This window comes from Dendropsophus ebraccatus, chromosome 1 (genome assembly GCF_027789765.1).
Source record: "Dendropsophus ebraccatus isolate aDenEbr1 chromosome 1, aDenEbr1.pat, whole genome shotgun sequence".
Lineage (NCBI taxonomy): Eukaryota > Metazoa > Chordata > Amphibia > Anura > Hylidae > Dendropsophus > Dendropsophus ebraccatus.
Genome location: NC_091454.1, coordinates 60,890,305 through 60,917,574, shown reverse-complemented (window position 1 = coordinate 60,917,574; position 27,270 = coordinate 60,890,305). Strand labels below are relative to the sequence as shown.

The window sequence follows — 27,270 nt, the reverse complement described above, 5'->3', positions numbered from 1 at the left end:
TTTTTCTAGAAGACTTATGTGGTTTCTTTCCTGTTTCTAAAACAGTGTCATAGACTCCATTCTATTCCGTCGTCTGTCCAAATAATGAACGGACATATAATGCTACCCTTGGCTTAAAAAAGTCAAAAATCCTCCTTTTTTGCATCTCTGAAAAAACATCTTCTACCCATGAAAGCAAAAAGGAATATGCGTGTAGACAGGCCATCACACTCCATATATACCCACCAATGCCGCTCACGACACATTACTCATCATGAGCTGTGCACTGCTGATGTTGAAAGTAGAAAGTGGTCAGAATGACAGTGACTGGACTGTGAAAATGCATAAAAAGGTGCAAAAACCATTGTTCTAAGAGTATATTATGGGTTTTGTACATTTAAACCTTTAAGACCCCCTGTCTCTAGTGGGGCTAGTCAGAACTTGGAAGCTGGAAAAGTCCCTCTGCAGAATTATCCTCCGAGAGTGAGATACTCTTAGCAGGACTTCCTTAGACAGCACTTTTCAGCACTAGACCAGTTGCAAAGTTAAAAGGATTTTCAAAACTTTGAAAACAGTTTGAGAAAATTAACCTTTTAAGATATTCCCATAAACTACAAATGCAATCAACACACCATCAACTTACTTTGCCAAGTGCTTCATTAACATGTTCAACATCTGTCGATTCTTCTCCGGCAAGCGGTGGATGAGACAATGGATTTCTTTTATACGGGTCTCCTGGCTTTCTAACTCTTTAAATTGGATTAAAAAAATAAGATTATATGTTAAAAAGAACATGTTACTAAGTAGAGTTTTAAACACTGCTCAAGTCTGGAAACCCTAACCTATCACTTTGCTTGTGAGGAGGGATACCCTTTCAAAACCACAGCAGGTTCGTAGTTCACTCCTAATACACTTACTATGCAAGACTATGGCTTTTACTGTAGTTCTGTATACCGCGCTCTTTAGAAGCTGAATATGAACCTGTCAGAGTTTTAAAAACATATCCTGCCACGCAAATGAAATGATAAATACCCTTTAACTCGACAGGTCCTCTTTAAAGCACATAGAGCAATGATAACAAATCTCAAACAGCAAGTGCATCTTTATCTGCAAATTGTGAACAGGGAAAGAATGGACTCAATGTAACTACTTGTCAGATACATTAGAAAACAGATCACCACCAAGATCAATTCCTTAATTATCTGCAACTGGATTTAAGGATCCCTAAATAAATACATATGTATGGTCACACAGCAGATCAAACGGAGTTTTATAAAAATGTTTGCTTTGTATAAAACTTACTAGCAGCTTTGATGAAGCTTCTCTGAAACTGGTACGTCATGAGGGGGCCTGGAAGCATCCTGCAATATAAAAACATAGATGTGCGATGTACTGCAGCTGGAAATATAACTTCTCACTCCCACTTTCCTCTCGTAGGATATATAACAATGCTTTATATATCCAAATTCATGTTATATGAAATTCTAAGCATACTCATAAAATTTTAAAAGTCAACCCGTGGGGCATTCAAATAGAATCTAAACTTTGCTGCCTAATTTGTGGCCATAAGACACATGATACAGAATTAAAAGTGACACTGACATCAGCATGCTGGACACTCAGTCACAACAAGAGTCACCCACAAATGGCAATTTTTCCACTAATGTGTAAAAAAGGGGCCTACATAACAACTGCTATTAGTTTATTATTCTGACAAGTTATTCAGGTCCCAGTATTCTATAAGGCAACAGATTAATAGCGGAACAGGTAGCACAAAATGGTTGGATATGCCAAAGAGAAAACAATTTGTAATTGCTACAGCAGTTAAAAAAAAATTTAACTTTAAAGTGACACTGTCGCCCCCTTTGTGCATTCTGACATCTCTACACAGGTGTAAAAGGTAAATTTAGCAGTTTTCACACCATATTTTATATCATACGTCATGGTGCTTGTTCAAGTAAAAAGTCATCTTTTATCAACTGCAGATTGTGCTAAGTAAATCTGTAACATTTTTCTTTCTATTTTGTCCCATTTCTTTTCCTTCTGTATTTCATACACAGTACTTGTAATCATTGTCTTGTGTCATTTTCCTTTTGCTACCCCACCTTCTCCCTATACACAGTATGATACTGGAGGGCTAACTCTGTTTAGCAGCTATATTCGTTCTACACTGTTTGGGATGTTTACAAACTGTTCAGTTGAAACAAAACAAAAAAAAAAAAAAAACCTCTTCTAGATTACTGCCTTTTTATTATATTGTTTCTCATCATAAATAGTATAAATACTGGGGATAGGTGTATATTAGTAAACTGCAGTTTATGATAGTGCCAGTCAACAAGCCCACTTTGTTTAGAAGATTACGCTGCTAAAATACCTTAAATAAGTCTTCAGAGCACTTGTGATTGTCTTGATTTCCCAATCTGTAGAGATTTCAGTTTCCTCCGTAGCAATCTTGGGATCTAAAAATAATATGAACTTAATATTAATATACTTAAGCGAGAGTATAAAAATAGGGGAAATATTTCAACACTTGAAAGTGAAAATTTCTGGAAAACAGAAATGTAAAACTATAAATATTTGTAGCACATGTTGCTATCATTTATTATAATTTTATATCGTGCATCGACAGATGTTGAAGCGGCCTCTATTATTTACTCTACAGTTAACGGTTTTCTGACAGAGGCCTTGCTGCAGGTTGTGATAGCAAACACCATAAGCACAGAACATTCAAATTATTCAAGAGGAAATAACAAAAGGCCTGAAATCCATAGCAACACAAATCAAATCACAACATAAACTGGCACCATAATATTCAAGGCCACATCTTGCTGCATTTTTCCGTCAGCAGGATAAATGCATGAACCACATTTAGAAAGCCCTGTGTTTATCTTGACTAATGCTGATCCTCCAAGATCTTGTTATGTAACATTACCGAGCACATCTAAGGCTAAAGGGTGTTTTGTTTTTTTAACAGAATGTATGAAAGCTGTTACAGAAAGCTGGGCTGCATCCATTTCAAGACTTGAAAAAGATATTCTATAGCAATGTACTATACTATATTCTATACTGCTGACTTAGTACTTGTGCATATATTATATATATATTTTAGGACTTGCACTCATACAATTCGTTTTTGCGTCAAAAAGCCTACCATAGAAGTCAATGGGTTTGTTTTAAAATGGGCAACATACGGATGTACCATCCATGTGCCATCTATATTTAATGATGCATTGTCAGGAGACCCCTAGGCATACTCCTCCTAGTGGCCATTCATTACCCTTCTATCCATTTTTGTGGATCTGCAAAAATGGATGCATCATAATGCCATGCTGATTGTTTTTCCAAGACATCACTGATCCTGGTTTCTGAGGTTTGAAAAGGAAATGGATGTTTTGATGAGGCCTCAGGATGTACCTCATGGCCATATTGAGGAGAGGTCAGTAAATAATTCCCATTTGAGGACAGCCTATGTCTGATATAGATGTCCATATGATACACTGTTTAGTTTTGAAGAACAGTGAAAGTATGCTGTCTTAGAGGGGTTTTCCCAGAAACACATCACTTATCCGCAGGATAGGTAATAAGTGTATGATCAGTACAGGCCCTACATCTGGGTCTCCCAATAATCACAAAATTGGGGTTACAGTGTTCCCTGTTCCCTCCTATTGCACAACCACAATGTGAGGAAGTTTAAAGTGGAACTATAAGCAGGTTAGACAACTCTAACCTTCTAACAGCTCACTATTGCACATGGGGCACTGAGGCTGAAGGAATGTCTTAGAGCTCTAATCCAACCCATCCCGGGCCAGCCCGCTCCAAAAGGGGGCAGGCCGGCCGGGGGTGGATGGGCGCTCTGGGGGTCGTGGCAGCACTCCAAACAGCCCTACCAGACATAGCACTACATTAAAATTGCACAGGAATGGCCCCGAGGATGAGGGTAAAAGACATGCCTTCATCCTCAGCACCCCATGCGCAATAGGGATCTAGATTTGTCTAACCTACTGTTTTCCTTTAAATAAGGCGGCAGCCAAGTATGTACTCTATTAAAAATCTATGGGACTGCTGCAAAAAGCAAAGTGCTACACTCTAAAAACTTTGAATAGTGCACGCTGTGAGGAGGAAACAGAAATATATATTTCACAATAATCTTCCCTGGAAGTCTAAAATCTATGGGACTGCTGCAAAAAGCAAAGTGCTACACTCTAAAAACTTTCAATAGTGCACGCTGTGAGGAGGAAACAGAAATATATATTTCACAATAATGAATCTTCCCTGGAAGTCTAAGAAAGGTCTGTTAGCTTAGTGTCATAATTTTCTGATCACTGAAACAAATGGCAATTGTGCATGTAGTTACTTAACTACATTTTGCTATCCAGGTTAAGCTGGATTCATGTAAGAATTGGTCTGTATTATGGCCTAAGGTCCCGATCCTAACTGTAGGTCTAATGTCCTAAACTGGCAGCATCATAGATCCCTATAATAGATTTCTATAATGCAGACAGGCCAGGAGCCATAATACAGACACAGAAATGGGCCCTATCTGTGAGAAACTGGCCTTCCAGTGTTATGGTCAGTAAAAAAGAAATAGACGGAAAGACATAACAGAGAGACATGCCAAAAGTTTTGTTCGGTCAAGGTCTGGGTGTGGAGACCCATGCGCATCTTTAGAACAAATAGGGGAAAAGTGTTGCGCTAAGCTTATCGCTTCTCTCTTTGCTACAGATAAATGGTTCCATAAATGGTCTATAGAATTCATCTCCTGCAAGAAAAAGACAGGGGAGAGAAGTGCTTAGCCAAGCACATCTTCCACTTAATCTTAAAGTAAATGTACCATTAGGTACATTCGCTTTAAGTGTAGCATATCAATAGAATGTTGCTGGCGCGACAACGCCGGTGCCACTGCCACCGTTCTATACATTCACTTTAAGATTGTTGAGGGTCTCATCATTTATTTGAATTTTTGATATGCAAGTTTTTTTTTTACATTAAACAAAACAAAAGCCTCCAGTAGATTTGCTGCTGACCAAATGAGTAAAAGGGAAGCTAAATCCACAATGGGTTTCCTGCAGCAATTCTGCCGTATGAAATTTGTGGCAGGTTTGTTGTGTGTGAAAAGGTATTTTACACTTTTTATGGCAGTACAGAATATGGGTATATACTAGAGATGAGCGAACCTGGAGCATGCTCGAGTCGATCCGAACCCGAACTTTCAGCATTTGAGTAGCGGTGGCTGCTGAAGTTGGATAAAGCCCTAAGGCTATGTGGAAAACATGGATATAGTCATTGGCTGTATCCACGTTTTCCAGACAACCTTAGAGCTTTATCCAAGTTCAGCAGCCACTGCTAATCAAATACCGAATGTTCGGGTTCGGATCGACTCTAACCCGAACCCAGTTCGCTCATCTCTAGTATATACCCATCCATACACAGCTCTACAGCACACACATTATACACACACCACTCTGCTACAAAGAGAGACAAAGCTCTGCTTCATCAACATACACACCTCAACAACATAGCTCTCCTACACATATTCACCTTTGCTATACAGTGCTAATGCAGACATCTGGAGACCCACAGTTAACATTCCAGTAACTTTGGAGAGTTAAGCAAGTTGAAGATGAAATTATTTCTAAAAGGCATAATGTTAAATATGAGACATTCCCTTTCTATTTTAAGCAAAAACTATTTTTTATTTTCATGTTTTACATTTCAAATGAACTAATAGAAAAAGGGCATAAAGCAAAACCTTGGGAACCCTGCATGGCTAGAACCTAGTGGTACCCCCTTTGGCAAATATCAAAGCTTGTAAATCCTTTTTGTAGCCAGCCTAGTGTCTTTTAACTCTTGTTAGAGGGATTTCCATTCATTCTTCCTTGCAAAAGTCTTGGAGATCAGTGAGATTTCTGGGCAGTTTTGCATGCACTGCTCTGCATCTTTTGCGCATTCTATGCCACCAAAGCCCTTGGCAGGATTGGAAGCCTTCTGGATCCTTCCTCTCCTTTCTTCTCTTCCCTGTTTGCAGGAATGAAGACATCAAGGTTGCTCGATGGTAATTCTCTTTAAAGCATCCAATCATACGTGTCCAATGACTGAGGTAGGAGTATTTTGTCTTATTGGCATAAAACAAGGATATTTCTACCCACTCTAAAGCTGTAAAGCCCACTGCAACCCCTGACCCAGTGCATCTGGTTAAGGGTTAGTGGCCAGATTATATTCCCTGGTGGTGTTTCTCCTTACTTTCCTCTTATGTTTTTTTTTTCTCAGAGAGACAAGGCAGTATCCAAGAGAAAAAAAAAAGTGAATAAGAAATGCCCCCCCCCCCCCCCCATCTTGCAAAAAGATCCAAAGGTCCCCTGTGTCAGCACTGCACAAAGAAAGTGATGAAGGATTATGCCCACTGACACTGTGTCATACTGGCAGTCTATGGGAGGCTCGCGTGCCTCCTCTCTTCGTGCAGAAGAATTGACATGTCCATTCTTGCGTACGGAGAGAGGAGGTGCGCCAGCCTCCTATAGACTGCCAGTATGGTACGGAAGCGCCATGGAATTCCGCTAGTTTTACTCTGTGTGAACTAGCCCTAAAACAGTCTGAAAATTTGCATTTATGTACTTCTAAGCACACTAGAAACACTTCTTTTCTGAGCTTTGGTTAGGGATGGCCGGACTACAGGTTCACATACAACTGCCAGCTTGTATAGTATGCTGCATTGAGAGGTTTGTCACACTCTATAGAGACAACAGCAGCTTAAGATACCTGTTTCTTGCTCAATAATGGCATTTTTACAGCTGCCCTTTTACCACAATTAATTTGTCTTATGGAAACTTTTCATTGTAAGCCTTTGTCAGATCATATTCCCCTATGCTCTGAACCACTCGCATATCTTTTCTGAGTTTGATACTACCTCATGAATTCGTGAAATATCAATTGTTTTATTAACTTTCGCAAAAAAAAAAAAAAAAAATTCACCTTCACTCTTCTTCCCCATATAGCATAAGAATTATCACTATTACAATGTAGAGCAATGTATTTAGGTTGAGGCTCTATTACAGTAATTATCAATCAAAACAGGCCAATGTCACCCTGTTTGACAGGGCTAGCAATCAGCTAATGAACGTTCTTCTGACATGCCCAAAAAATGATCAGCATTCAGCAGCACATCTCCCTGTGTAATACGGGATCGGAGCCTAATGGCTGATTGCCAGAAAGGGCCACAAGAATGACCCAGCTTCGTTTGTGCAGCCCAGGAGCACAATTGATTGAGCTTTGTGAAGCCTCTGTGAGTGACAATTAATAAGAACAGGACACGTTCACAGATGGCTTCAGGCTGTCTAATAGGGCCCTAATGTTTCCTTCAATCAGGATCACCAGGCAAACTAACAAACCTGCCTGAGAATATATGATAAATTAATATTTCGCTTGGATAATAATTTGCAACATGGTATATATGTCTATTGTATATCCATCATAGATTTTTCATATAGCCAGAGGTCTAAAAACAAAATAAATAAAAAATAAGAAAATGGAGAAAACATGGGCCTGAAAGCTGTGTATCTTTTAACTTGTTTTCAATAAAACATATACAACAATAAAGCATGGTAAATAAATGTGTATAAGATGGTACATAAATCATCCAAAAAATTGTAAGTCAAATAACTCAAGGTAAACCATTAGACTTTTAAGCAACAAAAACTTCCATAAGAAAGCAAACAAGAATGTAAAAGACACGGTCATTAAAATATAAGGCGATCCATACAGAGTTTTCCTCATTTTTATATGCATTTGCTGAAAATGGAAAAAGTAAAGATCTATAACTTACAAACTGTTAGGGCACAAACACACACACACACACACACACCGTATCACAGCGTATTTTCTGCTGCGATACTCAGCAGATTAGATCTAAATAACTGAACACAGCTTAAAATCTGCACCATCAAATCTGCTGCAGATCTGCTGCGTATCTGGTGTGTATGTTTCTACCCTTAAGGTTTCCACAATAACGCACTTTGCTATGGGATACACTGCAAGGATATAGCACTGCAAAGAGTTACTGGGCCAACAAGGCCTAACTCCAGGGCAAACAAAAGTGGGATTATGTATGTCAACTCCCCCCCCCCCCAATCAGTTATTGAACCACATGATAGAATAATCACATGATTTGTAATAAACAAAATGCCAGGACAGGGATAAAATGGCAAATTAAAAACAAACCAAGATACAACACCAATATAATAATACACAATAAATTGTAACTGTCAAAAAAGACATGGCAAAGCAATATTATAATGCAGAAAAAAACCCTTAGCCACCTAGCCTCTAACTAAATACAGTATCCCTCAGTGATACCCTTGGCCTACTGCCCAGTACCACAAACAAAGGACTCCAACATGCCTTGGCGCAGCCAGTTCTTTCCCAGGCCAACCATTACTTGAGAGACTAACACCTCAATTAAAAGGGCTCTACTGGGTTACTCATCTGTTAATAAAGTGATTTGCTCCTCCGCAAAGTGTGTGTTGTTTTAGGGAGCTGCAACTTGCCTCGGTAGGCGAAATGTAGGATTACATGGCAGCCATTCAAATAAATGGACATTTTTGTAATACTATGCATATATGGGCTGGGTCCAATAGTGTGGGAGCTGGTCTGTCAAACTGAGGGTGAAAAGATGACTGCAAGTGGCTTGAACACTAAGGGGGAATTTATTGAGAACTTTGCTTTTTAGGTGAAAAATTGGATTTGTCACTCAAGTTCTATTTATGAACTATTTGACTGGTATTTGAACAGGCGAATATTTTTTAGCTGCAATTTTTTTTAATCTACCTGTTTCAGTATTCACCCAAAAATTCACATAATCTGGGATTTGTGCCCTATTTCCATTTGCACCTTTAAAAAAAAAAAAGTCACAAAAACTGGTGCAGGTATACGTCTGGTCAGTAACAGGTGAATTTGTTCGCTCCTTTTTTGCAACCTTTTTACTTAAGACAAATTTACTATGATGCATTTACTAAGTGCAACTTTTTCATAAATCACACAAACAATATATTGGAACAAAATTAACACTAACCCACATTAGAATAGTCAAACACATTAGACACCTTAGTAAATATCCCCCTAAGTTTCTCTGCAAACTGATGATCGCTGCCTGTCAATTCGCCTCAGTTGATTTCTAGTTACACAAACACAAGAACAAAACACAGAAAGTGGGGGCATAGCTCAGCTACAGTAAAGTAAAGTAACGGAAGACAAATTATGCTTTATAGCTTTCTATAGATCCACATATCAAAATTGGTACATCATCACTGTAAAGATTGCCAAGTCAATTCAGACAACAAACTGCAATATGAAGAAAAGTCGAAAGGCAATTTTACAGAGCATACATAGAGATAGGTGGTGATGTGTAGCTACTGCTGGAGAGGGGAGAAAGCAGGGCTGCGTACCTACAATCTGTGAGCCTGTCTCCATCCTCTAGAGCAGTCATGTCAAACTCTGGCCTGCGGGTCAAATGTGGCCCACAGTGCCATTATTTTTGGCCCGCTTGGCTTTTCCATTGCTGTATTAAATCTGGCCCGTCCGACGTTGCAGCAGATTATAATATGGGTGGTCCGGACAGCCGCTCAGACTAGCTACTATATAAGAGACTATTGGAGAGAGCTGGCTATTATATAAAACTATGGGGAAGGGGTGGTATTGCATAAGAGACTATTTTAGGGACTGGCTTCTATATAAGAGACTACTGGGGAGGGCTGGCTACTATATAAGAGACTATTTTAGGGACTGACTACTATATAAAAGACTATTGGGACGGCTGGCTACTATATAAGAGACTATGGGAGAGGGCTGGCTACTATATTGGGCACTACTGAAAGGGCTGGCTACTATGTAGGTCTCTAATAGTAGGCCTGGCTAGTATGTGGGGCACTATTGGGGGAGCTACTAAATGGGGCACAATTATGGGATTACCTACTGCTTGAGGGATAGGGTAACTACTAGAGATGAGCGAACTGGGTTCGGGTTCGAGTCCATCCGAACCCAAACGATCGGCATTTGATTAGCGGTGGCTGCTGAACTTGGATAAAGCTCTAAGGTTGTCTGGAAAACATGGATACAGCCAATGACTATATCCATGTTTTTCACATAGCCTTAGGGCTTTATCCAACTTCAGCAGCCCCCACTAATCAAATGCTGAAAGTTAGGGTTCGGATGGACTCGAGCATGCTCTAGGTTCGCTCATCTCTAGTAACTACCATGTGGGGACCTTTACTTTGGGATAGGCAGTGCCAGGAACGCTAGAGAATCCACACAGTGCATGAAAGGTAAACCAAGCCCTACCTTTCATCTTCACTTCACCAGTTCAGTGCTCAGTGTAACCCCACTGGCGTTTCTTTGTAAAGCCAGTGCATCAGTGACCTCTTTTACCTTTACATGCTATCTATACTAGTGTACTGTGCAAATCATCCTCTATCACAGTGCCAGCTTGCACAGTCCAGTGCACTTTAACCAGCATTCTTTCATGTCATAGCAGCACGAAGTAGCAGCTGTTCTGCAACTGTCCAGAAATGGCAGGGAAAGGAAGATTCTGTGTGTGTACTACTGACACAGAGCCCAGCTGTGGTCCTGCCCCCCCTGAAATGTAGATGGTGGGGTCTCTCAGGGGCTCAATAACATTAGCAGGAGCACTGAAATCACCATATCACCACCCTGAAAAGGTAACCAAACCATACAAGATTTGAAAGAAACTGTTGAAATGATAGGCCTGCATTAAGTTATCATACAGCATTATAGTCTATGCTGTAACACTGCAAGATGATGTCAGTTTTTAAGGTTAATTAATTTTTTTTTTTATTCTACAAGTTTCACAGTTAACAAAATAGGGAAAGAAGCTGTAAACCATTTCTTATTCACAAGTACAGGCTTATGTCTACATTTCATATTGACTCTTTACGCAATGTCAAGCTAGCCAGTCTCTTCACCTATTTAACAAAGTAGTGATCTGCGTTACCACGGTGACCACAGCGGCCGAAGCAATCAGTTTGTTGACAGACTAACATAAGAAGTCAAATAGGAAATGAGCAAAACATCCATGTAAGGATGCGGCTTAAAGGGAACATATCAACTAATCTGTTTTTACCAGCTAAAACCAGATACTGATAAGATATCCTTTTCTTATCAGTTTTCATTTTGTAATTGAAAATATTTTTCATTATATTTTTTGTTCTCTCAAAGAAAATGTGTTACTTAAATTGCTTAAAGAACAACTCCGAGCCACATCTAAAAATCCTGGTTGGGCAGAGAGTGCGGGGACACATAATAATGAATACTACATGCAGGGCAGCGTCAGCAGCTCACTGAAAACCACCTGCGTTTTCTCCTGGCTTCCTACACAGTCACACCTCGGTGGGAAGTACCATCTCAGCCAGTCAGTAGTTGCAGTGGAGTCATTGACTGGCTGAGCAGATGGGACATGATGTTGCAGGAACTAGAAAAGGCCAACAGGGGTCCATGAGCAATGACGCTGCGCTGTGGGGGCACGGGGATGGCCAAAATGTTCCCAATAGAAATGTTTTAAAATTCTATTTTAATACCATCATTATAGGGGCAGCCATTTTGTCTGAGCTGCTTTTAAAAGGGAACCAATCTGCCCAATTGGGCTGATTAGGTTCCCTTGAGCACAGTATAAAGCTCCTGCGCAGTTTGCAGCACGTATCGGATGCGGCTGCTGCAGCAGCTGCTTATACCCAGGAAATGATGTTTAATCCCCCTGCGCCTGGCAGGGAGAGGTGCAACAGGTGGTCATCTGGGAGGCTCCCCGTCCGTGTCTAGTCACTGCTCTCTGCCTGTCAGTGTGCTCACTAGACTAGACACGGGCGGGGAGACGCCCAGATGACTTCCACCCACTGATTAAACTTCATTTTCTGTTGTATAAAGCAGCTGCTGAAGCTGCAACCGATACATGCAGCGAGCTGCACAGGAGCTTTATATAGCGCTCCAGGGAGCCAAATCAGCCCAATTGGGCTAACTGGTTCCCTTTAACAGCACTTAGAGATATGCTTTACAACAGCCATATGGACCATATAAAACACTAGTTTGCAGGTGACTCTTTGGAAGGAATAAATAAAATCATTCTGATTTGTCTATAGCAGTGATGTGAAACCTACAGCCCTTCAGCTGTTGCAGAACTACAATTCCCATCATGCTTGGACAGCCAGAGGCCGTTGTCCTTTATATAGGTATTCCACCCAAGGCAAGTAAGACATATGGGCTTTGGTGTCACTATTAAGTGATGGTCCATCAACACTAAAGCCCACATCAATTGCTAAAATGAAAATCTGTAGGTGCTGCACAAGGAACAGGATCATTTGTCTTAGATGAGAGATGTGTTCTATAGCATGGCTTGCTAACGTCTCATGAAGATTAGGTAGGTCCTTGCACTATTACTGTAGATCATTGCGAGTGTACCATATTGCTGTTATTTCAGACCTGCAGAAGTGATTTCTTATGATTCAATTTGAAGAGCAAATGCCTATAATACTGTGATATGGTATAACTAGCTGTGAAATGGTTTACAGAAAAGGATATGCCTGTAAGGTTGAATTCTTGATGCCAAAATGGCTGTTTATAAAGATTACTGGCTACAGACGTCGGCTCTAAGCCTAAAGGCTTTCTAGAAGAAAGCTGACCCTGAGGTGTAATCCAATTACTGCAGGTAATCATTTCTATAGGAGATATAAACAGCCTTATATTGGACAAAGGATCTTGATCAGATAATCCTGTCTCTGGCACAGCTGACGCACTGCCTATCTCTGTAGGGGGAGATACTCAACTACATGTCAACATGAAAACACTAAATAGAGAGGTATATAGAACCTTCTGTTATATCTTTAAACCTACTACAGCAATAAAAACTTACAAGTGGTCAACAAAATGTTGGATAAAGTGTTGAGCAATATCATAAGCATTAGAGGTAAGAGTCACCTTTCAGGGAAAGCATAAGTTATCGGAAACTTCTAGAGGACCTCAACCTCAAACACGTAGAGTACCTGCAGCATATTCTAGTTAACGTTCATGTGCTGGACACATACTGGCTTATTCATCCCCACCTAATAAAACACAAATTTCCTTGCTTTCAGCACCACATCCATTCAATATGCATAGTTTCCCTGTTTATTATTCTGGATTACTGATGCGTCAGTTTTCAATTATAATTAATTGTTTAAAAAGATTGCTCAACCTTCTGGAAAACTCCAATATCGAAGAACACATCAACTTTGGAGGACCACAGCAGTAAATCTGACATTAAAATGCTGATCGTATAATACCGATGTGGTCAATAACTTGCTGCTGAAGTCAAGTGTTGAATATAATATTTGCAGTGATATACCTTGAAGTCTCTGCCTTAAACAAGGCTTCTCAGTGTTGTTAGGAGCTTGCACACGGACAGCATGTGTTCGAGAGGTGCTCTGCGGCCACAGCGAAACACAAAATGGCTGTGGCACACGCTTCCAATCAAAGTATACTTTTTATATCAACTGGTCACAGGTCAAACGATAAGACAACAATTGTTTTGCCCTACATGTGCTTCATCATATTCTCATAGCGCATGCACCATCTAACAATTGTTGCCTTATCATTTGCATCTGTGACCAGTTGGACTGGAAGCGTGTGCCACATCAATTCTTTATTCCCAAGAACTGAATATAATATTGCTTGATGTTATAGCACAGGGGATTGTCAGGGCACACAGAACAGCCAGAAGAGGAGCTAGGGAGCACATGACCATTTACTGTTATCCAGAAAACCTCCTCTGTCAATCACCTTCTAAATTTATCCATACCAGTTATACTACATTCATTTCCTAGTGTATACACTGGACACAGCCTTACCAAAGTAATAGACCAAGAGTTAGAAGATTATTAAAATATTAAGAGGCTTCACACAAGCATGGGTATAACTACCAGAGTACCTGACAGCAAGATTTAAAGACATATACTGGCGCTATAGTAAAAATGTATATGTTGCCCGGGGTTGAAAAGAAAAAACAAAACAAAAAAAACAAAATGAACATACTTGCCTATCACTGGTCCCCCACAGCTCCCATTTGCCTCAGAAGCAAGGTTAATGGAGAACATCAGGCGACTGGACAAAGCAGCAGGGGATCAAAGCTGGGCAAGTGTGTGTTTTTTTTACTTAGCACCATATTAACAACATATTAATGGCACTGTAGAGCTGAAATACCATTTTGATTTCAGTGATGTCTATTAAAGATAAATAAAGGCAAAACAATTAAATTCAGTTCAAGATTCAGTGTGCATTATCTATGAACTCCCTGTCATTGTGAACTGACTGTGCATATTATTTCACAACTGTAATATCTCTACTCAAGGTCTTCCTATGGGGCCCTATAGTTATATGTTATGCCCCTGTACACAAGGATATAATGGCAAACTTTTTTTTGCATTCTGGAGAAAAAAAAGTTGTATAATAGCAATGAGTAAATCTATGAACAAATGTAAGTAAAGCCTTACTTACTGCATTATAAATGGGTAAAACAAAAATGACAAAAATCAAACACTGCTTGTTAAAATGGGGTTCTTTACATACAGTAAAAATCTACATGGGCTTGAGAAATCCCTTATGAATTTATAATGTCCAGTTAGGCAGACAAATCGGATCATCCGCACACCATTGCTACCAGTGATTATGTTGTTTTCTAGCTGACAAACTTTTGTGTCCACTTCCTTGCAGCAAATTAAATTAATGATTTTTTAAAGGTATCCACAGATGTTGGGTTGGCTGTCTGCCCTGGCCTAGAGCTGCTGAGTACATAGGAAAAAGAAAAGAGAACTGCAAGTTATAATCGTGAAGGATTAAAAAAAATAAAAAAAATAAAATAGAAATCAGCATGTATCTTAAGTACCTATAACAAATATTAGTTCTATTAAAGAACCCACAAATTGAGTCCTAAATAGTTAGGCATGTACTTATTTCATGGTACGTGTACTACTTACCCATTAAAATACTCAACAATTTTTGAACTCTGGAGTTTACGCCGACAATTCGGTAAAGCCCTTGATCATTTATACCTGTGAAAAAAGTGACGATATAATTTTAAATTAATATAAAAAAAAAAAAGTTTACAACAGCTGGCGCATGCAACTACATATGACAGACGAATATGCAGATTATTGGTGTTTTTCCAGCCACAACATATTGATAGGCCAACGTCAGAATAGGCTACCAATATTAGATTGGTGGGGTTACCAACACCTTGAAACCCCATCCAGTCAGCTGTTTGCTTGAGCTGTGGTTGTAGCATATGCTCACAAAAGTAGGTTTCAATTACTGTGTAGTAACCATGCCCTGTTACCGCAGCTCAGCTTCCAGTAACTGTAGTAACGCTAGCAAAGCAAGACTGCCACAGAGAATGGGAAGAAAGGATATGCAATATAGCTCTCACATTTTTTAGGCAAAGAGATGCCCCTTCAAGTCAAGTCTCACTTTATCTAGGAGTTTTAGGGTGGTATTACACTAGACAATTTTTCGGTGATTAACTCTCCCAAACGACCACTATGACAAATGATGCGAATCGTTCATCCTATTACACAGGGCGATGATCGTTACTTATGGTCATTCCTGCACTCGTCCTTTCCTGGTTCATAGACCAGGGAATGACCGAACGACGTTCGAATGATTTGTGAATGACTGACAATGAAAATAGGTCCAGATTCTATCAAACGATGAACGATTTCTCGTTGGTCGTTTAATCATTGCCTGCTAGTACATGAAACGATTATTGTTCAATTCCAAACGATCTAAGAAATTTTTCCAATGATGATTGTCCAGTGTAATACCACCCTTAGAGCATTGACTGGCGATATTATGCCAAGCCAAACAATCTCTCCAGCTGTTTCAGGGTTGCTGCCCCTCTTCAGTGCAGAGCAGGATGTTTGGTTGGCTAGTGAGAGGCCTATTGAAGTGGGTCCAAGGGGTACCAATTCTCCTTAAGGAGAGTCTGTCATAAAGAAATGTGGAGACTTACAGGCCATTTGCTGCTCCACTGGGATTTCTGGGAAGAAAGGGACTCTACGTAGAGAATGGAAAAGTCTGCTACTGGCTCTGCTTTTTCTGTGCATGCTGAAGCCATGCCGCAGACAAACAGCTGATCAATGGGGGTGCCAGATTTTGGGATGATGAGCAGCAGGGTCAACACAGAGGAGGAAGAGATAGCATTGGTGGAGGCAGAGTACACTGGGATCAGGCAAAGGCTTTAGTTTACAAAACGATAGTACATTATAAGAAAAAACTATTTTAGGCATAGGACCTATTTAGCCAGAATTTTATTTTCCAGAAATAACTCTTTAGGATAGACTAACATGTACAGTATTGAAACAGATTTTAAGTTTTGACTTGCGAAATCCACTGCGATACTCTGTACTGTTATAGCCTATGGCTCTGCATTCTCGTAGAGGATTTTCATTCTGCTGTGCAAAAAAGCCATTGCCACTGCCTACCATTAGCTGATGGGCTTTAATAAAAAAAAAAAAGCTAATACTTGTAACCCGGGAGCCAGAGAAGCAGACAGGAGTGCAGGTAGGTAAAGTATTAGCTTGTGTGACTGGAGTGTCTGGAGAAGTGGTAGATGGGGTGTATGTATGCCCAAGATTTATCATGTCTGTAATATAAAAAGCAACCAGGAAAATAGAGTGTCCAGAGATCTGTGGTTTCTGACAGATCAGGTTTGGACAAAAAAAAAAAGTTATCAGGGCCTGTGTTGCTGGAGTGGGAAGTGAGGGTGGGCCCCACTCCATCCAGACAGTCCAGGTCTTGGGCTGTCTGGTTAATCAGTTAGGTGTGCGAGCCTTATAAAAGGCCAGGAGTGCAGACACACCTTGGCTCTCAGCCTGGGAACAGGTCATCTGCTAAGAACCTGTAAGAGCCATACAAGTGGTACGTACAACTTCAGTTATGTGTGGTGACCGGAATTAGGCCGGCACCGTGTTAGAGAGGTACCCTGCTGTTTATTTAGTGCCGGACAGGCATAGGATTTTGTTTGTGTTGTTTTATTTGTGTACCACATTTTCTAACTAAAACTGGCTGAGGTCAGTTTCACGAACTCCAGTGTTCCGTGTGTGCCTGACAAAGTGTGCCCATCTACCCAGGAGACGACTAACCCGCTACCTAATTCCTTACACTTGCTTAAACCATTAGCTGCCATGTGGGTACAGACACCCGTGCTGTTACTTGTTTCATCCTCCCCCTCCCCAGCACTATTCATATAATCACCCTAGCCCAGAGTTCTCCTTTAAGTAGGCAGTGGCTACAATGAAAATCTGCTGCGAGAAAGCAGAGCCATAGGCCAGAACAGTACAGAGTATTGCAGCATAACATCCGCTGTGATACTGTACATGTAAATCTACCCTTAAGGGTGTTTAGGTGTTTTCTGTACAAATATTAGACATTAACATCCAACTGCAGTCTAGTGACTATAATCTCTTGACTCCTGACACAACCTTAGCACTTCCAGTGGTAGTATATGCACAAGTGAATCCCTCTAAAGTAGTAAAAGCTAATCTAACAAATAATGGCAACAGTCTATCTCTGAATTCATAAATTGTACTGAAAAGGTCAAGTTGTTTTTAACAGACTTAATTGGTTCCTTATATCCCAATTGTGGCTGTCAACTGCAGCAGACTATAAAATTCTTCGCTGCCACTATTTATTCCACATCATTGTTAGACTGTCAAATCAGCCAACTTCTTGCTGCTTCAGCTTTGAAACTACATAATGAAGAGGGGATGTGGATTGTATCACACATTGGCAAGAAAAACAAACAACGTTTTTATTTAAACGTAGAATAATAATAGTTACAAAGAAACTGTATTTTCGCCCCAAAACACTATTATTTGCTAGATCCAGGTTGATTTGAACATGGAAAATGAAAGTCCTGACTTAGGCTGCCCTTTTGTATAACATAAACGGCATCATACAACCACTGAAAAAGAGACAAAGCCTAAAAGTACAATTGTACGACAATAGACCTGAATGCAATATGGCTGCTCAGCAAGTAAATGATGGTTTACTAATATGACAGAATGTTGTGCATTATATATCATAGTATACATTGAGAACTAATGTAAATAATGGGTGCAGTGGGCAGAGTTGGGGCATGGGATGTTTAAAGGGAAACTGACAGCACAGATATGCATATGCTGCCAGTTTCCCATTGCCAATCACATGAGTAGTGCGTACCTTCCGCTCTGCGATCAGACGTATTCTTAAAAAACGTTCTTTATCCCTGGGTTCTTTATCCCTGGGCTGACTGTATCGGCTGGAGAGATGGGTGAACAGAGGCTGCGTGGGGCAGGCACTGACTGTGTCACAGAAGGACTGTCAAACCGATGATAAAGAACATTTTTAGGAAGACGTTGAATTACGGGGCTGTGCAGAAGATACGTACGCACTGCTCAAGTGATCGTCAACGAGTAACTGGCAGCATATTGATACTCAGGCTAAACATGTGTCCAAGTTCTAGGTGCTCATCAGTCGAGCGTATAAATACTGCACATTCTTAAAGAGGTATTCCAGGGTTTGTTTTCTTTTTTAATCTGATGTATTAAAAACCTATATTTACCTACCTGGGTGTTTGGTGAGATGAGTGCCCCCCCCCCCTTCTTTGTTCGGCTCCCCTCTGTCCAAAATTTGTGTTAAATAAAGAAATTATTAAATAAAAAAGCTATATTTACCTACCTACCAAATCCCTGGTCCCATTGCAGCTCCTGTTAGGCCCCTTCTGGTCCTCCACTGCTCTTATATCCGCTTCTGAGACAAGAGCATGAAGCAGGACTTGCCCACTCAGTCAATCACTGGCCTCAGTAAAGGAAACAGAAGCAGAAGAAACAAGAGCTGCAGCAGGTCCTGTGGGGAATCAGGCGCAGGTACATATTTCCTTTTTTTTTCCTACGGCCCCAGCGGTATTAGTTTTTTGAAAACTCCAGAATACTCCTTTTGTTAAGAATAGCACATAAACATTTAAATCATCATCATCACTTCAAACAACTTCCATTACCATGTGATTAGGTAGAGAAATCCGAAGATAGGTGAGGAGGCCGGAACTCCAAGACGTGATGTGAACTAAAACTTCTTTTAATAGTTCATGTTAAAATCAAGGTGCTATAATGACTATGATTAAGCGCCTCTGCGCAAAACATGTCAGTCCTTTTTTATAACACCTTAACTTTAACATGGAACTTAAGTAAAGTTTTAGCTCACATTTATTTAATGGAGACTAATTGTCTTGCAAGAAAAACAAAAAAACAAAAACCTTGCCAACCAATGTTTATTATTAGGTTTGAGAGAACTTCGAGCATGCTGTATCCATATTTTCCTGAACTCCCTAGGGCTAAATCCAACTTCAGCAGCCACCACTATTCAAATGCCGCACGCTCGGGTTTGGACGAATCCGAGTAAGTTCGAAGTTTGCTGAACCCTTATTTATCAGACGTGCTCATAGTGTTTTCTCCTGAGTAATGCATGGTTCATATCCCTATTCCTGATAAGTCAGTCAGTGAATTATTTTTTAATTCAGTGTGTCAAATGGCTGTAAGTTAGACATTTTGCCGACAGAAATCTTGGTTTTAATAGAAAAATGTTGAAATGTATCCAGATACATTTGTTTCTTGCAGATTAACTTTTTTTCATATAAAAAAGTGTGTATTAAAAGAAGATTAAACCGCAACCAGAACTGTAGAGACTACAGAGATTATTTCAAGTCTTTTGTAGTATTTTCCTACTGATGACTAATCTTTATTTGTTTCCTAAACAGGTGAGAGAAAACAATGTTACAGACATCTGTGTAGCCTTGATCACTAAACTGACCTAAGCTTTATGCCATCTGTTGTAAAGTGGTACATGTGCTCACCTCTTGTTTCCACAGCTTGGATACACTTCCGGATGATGCTGAAGCCAATACTGTCCAGCTGGGCAGCTAGTGGAGAAAACAGAGGATTCATAATGTATCAGATATACAGAAGTATCAATAAGAAGCCTTGATGTAAGTGTTATTTAACATTAACATTTTAACAGCATTCAGTTAAAGAAAACAAGAATAAAAACAGAACTCTTTAAATAAATTGTTCACATAAATATATGTATTTTAATATACAGATGTAAAAAGCTATGAATACATATCCACTAATTTTTTTCCAGTCTGTTTCCTGAATGCAGATTTAAAAATAAAATATTCCAAATAATCTTTATTAGAAATGTCCTACCATTTAGCTGCTGCCCAGAGAAAAATAATAATAATCTGTCAGATTGACTTTCTGCTCTCTCAGTGTTAGGGTGCGTTCACACCTACAGGATCTGCAGCAGATTTGATGCTGTGTTCAGTTATTTAAATGAAATCTGCTGCAGAAAATCAGCTGCAGATCCTGTAGGTGTGAACATACCATAAAAGAAGCAGTAAGGGGGAGAGATTGAGACAGAGGAGGTCAGATTGTGGACAGGGGAGAAAAAGAATCTTTGGTAGGGCTCAAACGAGCTGTAAAAAAGACACAAAAGGCAGCCTGCAGAGGAGAATCGCAGATAGAAAACAAAGATCGCATAGCAAGCTGCAGAGGCTATGGAAACATACATTTGACCTAAGAAGAAAATAAGGATATACCATGAGTGTTAAAACTCATCAACCCTTTAAAAAAAAAAAAAAACTCAAAATGCTGCAGCTATGCTAACCATCACAGAAGAGTAAATCTTGTTCCCTTTATCTGCACACTCATAGAAACAGAATGGAAGACATTACTTAAAGCGTAACTGTCATGTTTTTTTTTTTATTGCAGAAATCAGTAGTATAAGCGATTTTAACCCTTTGAGGACCAGGCCCAAAATGACCCAGTGGACTGCGCAAATTTTGATCTTAGTGTTTTCATTTTTACCTCCTCCCCTTCTAAGAGCTCTAGCACTCTCAGTTTTCTATCTACAGGCCATGTAAGTGCTTGTTTTTTTACAGGAATAGTTGTACTGTGTAATGGCGTCATTCATTTTACCATAACATGTATGATGGAATTCCAAATATATTATTTATGAAGATATAAATAGGTGAAATCGTAAATAAGAATGCAATATGGTAACGTTTGGGGGGTTCCTGTGTCTACGTAATGCACTATATGGTAACAGCAACATGACACTATTATTCTATAGGTCAGCCCGAACAGAACCATATGCAGGTTACACAGATTCTCTAATGTTATATATGTATTTTTTTATGAAATCCTTTTTTTTGGCAATTAAATATTAATAAAATGGGCCTATTGTGACGCTTATAACGGTTTTATTTTTTCACCTACGGGGCTGTATGGGGTGTCATTTTTTCCGCCATGATCTCTAGTTTTTATTAATACCATATTTGTGAAGATCGGACGTTTTGATCACTTATTGATTTTTTTAAATATATAATGTAACATAAAATCGGTAATCTGCGCACTTTTTCCCCTCTTTTCGTGTACGCCGTTTACCGATCACAATGACGCTTGTTATATATTAATAGATCGGACAATTACGCACGCTACGGTATATTATATGTTTATCTATTTATTTATTTTTATATGTTTTATTTATATAATGGGAAAGGGGGGTGATTTAGACTTTTATTGGGGGAGGGGTTTTGGGGTAGTGTAATAGTGATTTGAACTTTTTTTTTTTTTACACTTTTGAAGTCCCTTTGGGGGACTTTTACATACAGTACTTTAATTTATACACTGATCATTGCTATGCCATAGGCATAGCATTGATCAGTGTTATCGGCGATCTGCTCATTGAGCCTGCCTGTGCAGGCTCAGTGTAGCAGATCGCCGATCGGACCGCACGGAGGCAGGTAAGAGACCTCCAGCAGTCCGTTTCAACGATCGGGACCCCCGCAGTCACACTGCGGGGGTCCCGATCGGTAAGTGACAGGGGACTCCCCCTGTCACTTACACTTAAACGCCGCGGTCGCGGCGTTTAAGGGGTTAATGACACGCGTCAGCGCGATTTCTGCAGCGTGTCATTACCGGTGAGGTCCCGGCTGCTGTTTGCAGCCGGCCCCCACCTGCTATGAAGCGCGCTCCGCTCCGGAGCACGCTTCATAGCGGGAGAAACACCCAGGACGTAAGGTTACGTCATGGGTCGTCTGGGGACAGACTTCCATGACGTAACCCTACGTCCAGGGTCGTCTAGGGGTTAAGAAACTCTGTAATAGGTTTCATCAGCCAAAAAAGCCTCCTTCTGTACTCAAGAAGCAATCTCCCAGCCTCCCCCCCTGACTTCTTATCTGTGCATTATCAGGCAAACACGTCTTCATTACAGAGAAGCCAGTGAAGACGGGCTCTGCTCTCTCCATTGTAAGCCTATGAAGGGGGGAGGGGCTGAGGGAGAAGGAAGAGGTGACATGAAGGTCAGCTGTTTGTAGACTCTCTGGGCACCTAAAACGCTAAATTCAGGTGTCAGAAAGGTCAGTGCTTACCTATGAACTTACTGAGAGAAGATTGCAGGGTGTTGTGCTTTGCAAGACTGCTCCGTGCTCAGTCACTCCTAACAGCCCCTCCCCTCTCCATAGCCACATAATGGAGACAGAAATCCTGCTTCATCTGATGTGAGGGGGGAGGCTGGGAGATTGCTTTTTAACTACAGAAGGAAACTATTTTAGTACATAAAACCTATTACAGAGTTTCTTAAAATCGCTTGTACTGTTAATATTTAATTTTTTCAGAAAAATGACCCTGAAATGACAGTTACGCTTTAACAGTGCGAACCAAGAAGAGAGGCGATATAGAACACTCACTACAAGCTGCTGCCTCCCTCTGTTGCTTACACCTCCTCCCCTTCTATAGGCAGCATGTAAACTGTTGCCTCAGTGAGATGATAGTCCATCGAGGCTCTCAAGAAAGACTAAACTATTTTCTGTGAGAAAATTGTATATTTTTTAAGATAAATTACAAAGTTTTGGCTATTCCCTCGTACTAATGAGTTATGTAGTCAGTTGAAAGTACATTTACGGTCCATTTAAGCCCCCATTCACAATTTATTCTGGGTATTCAGGCATTTTATGTTTTCCCCTCTACTACTGCCATTTATGTGTTATTTTCTCACTTTATTGTGAGTTACTTGTGAGAACTCTTTAAGAAAAGTTTGGGACCGATACAAGTAGTGACTACACATGGGAAAATCTATTCATCCCAGCGGAATAGCAACAGGATTTTATTACGTTCACAAATCGACCTCTATTACACAGAAGTGCTGGAAAGTGAAAGGCTCATCTGGGAATTTATTAGACTGAGATAAAATATTTATTTTTTACAAAATTATGATACCCTGAAGGCATTCAGCTCACATTCTGAAAGCCAGATCTGAACAGTCAAACCTAATGAAATAAAAGACTCAATTAAGCAGTTCTCCCTGTGTTATTCCAACTTCATTCATACAAAATGAACATTACACAAAATTAATATCTTTGCCTTACTCTTGATATACTGAATAGAACAGAAAAATGAGAAAATTTGTAGATATATAGTTTGCCACCTAGATGCCTAGGCTATAAATAAACTTGCTGTCTCTATTTCTATGTAAAGTGCATATTCAGTTTACTGGCTAGGCAGGGCAGGTTTAATAAATACATAAAAAAATCTCCTTTAACAAGAGCCTAAAACCTTTAAAAAAAAAAAAACTTGAGTAGAGGTGTATGCTCTGAAAATGCCATAGAGCACATGGCACAGGGAACACAAACAATCCATGTGAAAACGAAAAAATAACTAAAGTTAAAGTGTCACTGTCGGTATAACTTTCAAAATCTAAAACAGCAGATGTGATATAAAGCAACTTAGCAATTTACATTTTTTTTTTCTTATGGAAAACACAGCACTTCCTGTTTTCTGACTTGAGAAAAAAGTCAGAAAATAGGAAACAAACAGGAAACCGTCAGAAAACAGGAAGTCATGTGTATCCCAGGCCATCTGAGCGCTCACAGAGAGAAGGCAGTCATGTGATTGATGGACACAGTGAGCCCTGATTCTCTGTCAGAAAATCTACCTTCAGGAGACTGGACCTGGATTTCTGGTAAGTACAGCTTTGTTTTACAGCATGATAACAAAAACAAAAAAATGAATGTATATTGCAAACTTTATTTATATCACATCTACTGTTGATTTAGATTGAAAGTTATAACGACAGGTGGTAATATTCCACCTAAAGAAATCATGTTTCATTACATTTTCCATCTTTAGGTATCTTCTTTCTAAATGATTTAGTAATCAAACTTGGACAAGACATTTTCAGATCCACACAGATGGGAGGGATGAGCCTAATTCCCATAAACCAGAATCTGGAGACGTCAGTTTCCTGCTCAGCTCAGATCATGAAAGGTCAGAGATTCTTTTGCAGCCTTGTAACCCTTTTAAATCGCAAGAATAATATCTAATTAAATATCCAAGCTGCTTTTATCGCCCTCTAATGTGGCTTATAATGAGGCTCTACAGGGACAAGAGCTTCTATCTAGAAGCTTGTTTGCTAAGCCACGGTACAAAAGATTTGACTTTATCTGTCTCCCTGGAGTCACAGCCTAATTCAGTAGAAGCTCCGCACTGCTAAAGACAACTGGCTGATGAATGCTGACACTTTGCGCAGCTACAGGCCCACTTTCTATGCTAAACAACTCCTCTATATATAGTATACATCTACTATGTTGAATATTAAAAGAATTTAGGTGTGAACGCCAAGTGCATTTAAAATGTAACACAGAAGCTGGCACAGAAAATACTAATCGTGGAAAAAAAAATGTTAGGAGAAAATTGATGGATCTAGACTAATGATTAACTGTTTATAGTGTAGCTGCCACTTTAGGTGACCATTTAGGATGTGCTGTCCTGTGCATGTATAAGAGGAACAGCACTAGCTCTGGTCATTCTATTACTAGTACATGGCATTGTCCCCTTATTTCTGCATCTGCTTTCCCTATGCTCAGCTACAGTGCGGATGTATACTAGCCTCCGTGCTGGCTCTTATACACTATGCACAGTACAAATATGGGTCCCTGCAATCCTACTTCACTTGAGCAAATCTTCAAAAGTTCCCAGGCCAGCAGTGGGCAGTCTAGGTTTGTAATGATTCTATATAACTCGGTTTGTAATGATTCTATATAATATTACAGTAGGTGTTTCACTTTTTAAAAATTGAATTACTGAAGGAAAAGGGGGAAAAAAACAGTTTTGATGATATTCTAATTTATTGAGATGCACCTGTATACAATAAGGGTAACACTAACAATTTACATCCCCCTTTATAAAATACAATATCAGCAACACAGTGAAATTTGCAAACCTGGTTTTAATGACCCCCTGCTCAAAAAATTATTATGCATCCATGAACATACACATAAAAAAAATGCATGTCATGAGAGGTGTTTTATATATACACATCGAGCCAGAAGTCTAAACCATTCAATTTAGTGGGAGCTACAGTAGCTCAGCACAACCACTATATAAATGTATGGAGGTGACTGGCTCTGGCTTTGTTCTCTGTACATGTGAGCACCACAGCTTTGTGGTAAAGAGATGATAGGGCGATTAGTGGTTTTGGCAGGTTTGACCAACTGTCTAAAGTTAATGGTGGCTTCCCAACTCCACAGATAATGCCAGGGGAGAGGAGGGTTTAGAATGTTAATTTAAATCGGTTGACCCCATTGGTCCTTGAAAAATAATCTGCCACACAGGTGTCAGGGCAGCAGCTTACCCATCCCCTCTCCATAGAGGACAGATGCATCAAACGTTCATGTGTATGGGGATGTCGGGGAGCATAGCAGTCTGCGGAAAGAAAGTTCAACCGATTGCCATTAAAAGTTTATGCCCACCTTAAAAGGGAAACAGTCACCATGAATATGTGGCCAGTATCGTGTTATAGAGCAGAAAGAGCTGAGCAGATTGATATATATCTTTATGGGAAAAGATTCTGTATAACTTGTAATTTATTGATTAATCTCTGCTCTTTCCATGGTTAAAAGGGAAACTATAAGAAGATTACACAAATCTAACCTGCGGATATGTTTCGTACCTTCCTCCTCAGTGCAGTGCCTGTGCTGTTATGTTGGCGTAATGTAATTATCAATGGAGCTGGTAGGCCAGATGCCGCTGTGGGGGTGAGGCAGTGCTCCTAACAGTGCTCCCGGCAAAATATTATGCCGACTAACAGCGCGGGACCGGCCCTGAGGAGGAAGGTAAGAGGCATACCTTCCTCCTCAGAGTCCCCAGCGCTATAGGGGGCGATCAGCAGGTTAGATTTGAATAACCTGCTGATAGTTCCACTTTAAGGAGTCCAGTGAGAGATCCTATCATTGAGTGACACTGGACTCCTTAACACAGAATGAGCTGGGACTTTAAACAACAAGTTACAAGTTATACTGAATTTTCCCCCACAAAGATAAACATCAATCTGCTCCACTATGCACTATAACATGATGTTGAAAGATTAGATAGCATTGTCTTGTTGACAGGTTCCCTTTAAGTTAAGCCATGATCAATTAAAAATGGAAAGTCAAAAGACAAAATACAAAACAGTGCAACGGTAAAAGCTTCCATTGACAATGGATTTGAGCATATGTCTACATTTTCCTAACGTGTATGTAAACCCACTGTCATTCCCTTACAGCAGATAGGCCTGGCAGTTGCCTGCAGGTTCATGGGAAGGTCAGAACAGATAGCAGTCATCCAAGCATGAACAGACGGCCATCTTGTTTATGGTCTGTTTCAGCAGGTGTTTCTCAATTCCAGTCCGCATGGCCCACCAAACATGGCCATGTTTTGAGGATTTTCTTAGTGTTTCACAGGTAATATATTTATGCTCAGTGCATCAGGTACTTCAATAAGTCTATTATTTTGAGTATCAAATAACAGCCATTTAAAATTGTTGTGGGAACATGGCCAAAAGTTTTATTTTTTCTATTGCCTTCTTGACTTGAACAAGCACCATGATGTATGATATGAAATAAGGTAGGAAAAACGCTAAATTTACCCTTTACACCTGTGTAGAGATGTCAGAGTGCACAAAGGAGGTGACAGTGTCACTTTAAACTATACAAGCTGAAATACTAGCTGACAATGCTTAGAATGTAGCCATTTAATTGCCATACCGATTTGTAGAGTATATTTACTCTAAAGAGAAGCTTCATCCCCATGAGATTACAAGCAACAAACAAATAAGTTACAGACTGAGTTGTAGAATGCCACAAATCAGATAATCCACACAAGGGAGCCGCCATACAGCCTCATCCTTTTT

The 27,270-nt window shown here is 39.9% G+C and overlaps 1 protein-coding gene across 3 annotated transcripts in view; it reads right to left on the bottom strand.

Annotated features, from left to right (window-relative positions):
* ARHGAP26 (Rho GTPase activating protein 26) overlaps positions 1 to 27,270 on the bottom strand; it is a 270,292-nt gene that overhangs the window by 128,418 nt on the left and 114,604 nt on the right. For all 3 annotated transcript variants that reach the window (XM_069971820.1, XM_069971829.1, XM_069971833.1), the window contains exons 13-17: positions 19,895 to 19,960; positions 14,985 to 15,059; positions 2,354 to 2,438; positions 1,282 to 1,340; positions 623 to 728 (exon numbers count right to left, since the gene is read on the bottom strand). In XM_069971820.1, the coding sequence (XP_069827921.1) occupies positions 623 to 728; positions 1,282 to 1,340; positions 2,354 to 2,438; positions 14,985 to 15,059; positions 19,895 to 19,960 (391 nt within the window). The remainder of the gene's footprint in view (positions 1 to 622; positions 729 to 1,281; positions 1,341 to 2,353; positions 2,439 to 14,984; positions 15,060 to 19,894; positions 19,961 to 27,270) is intronic.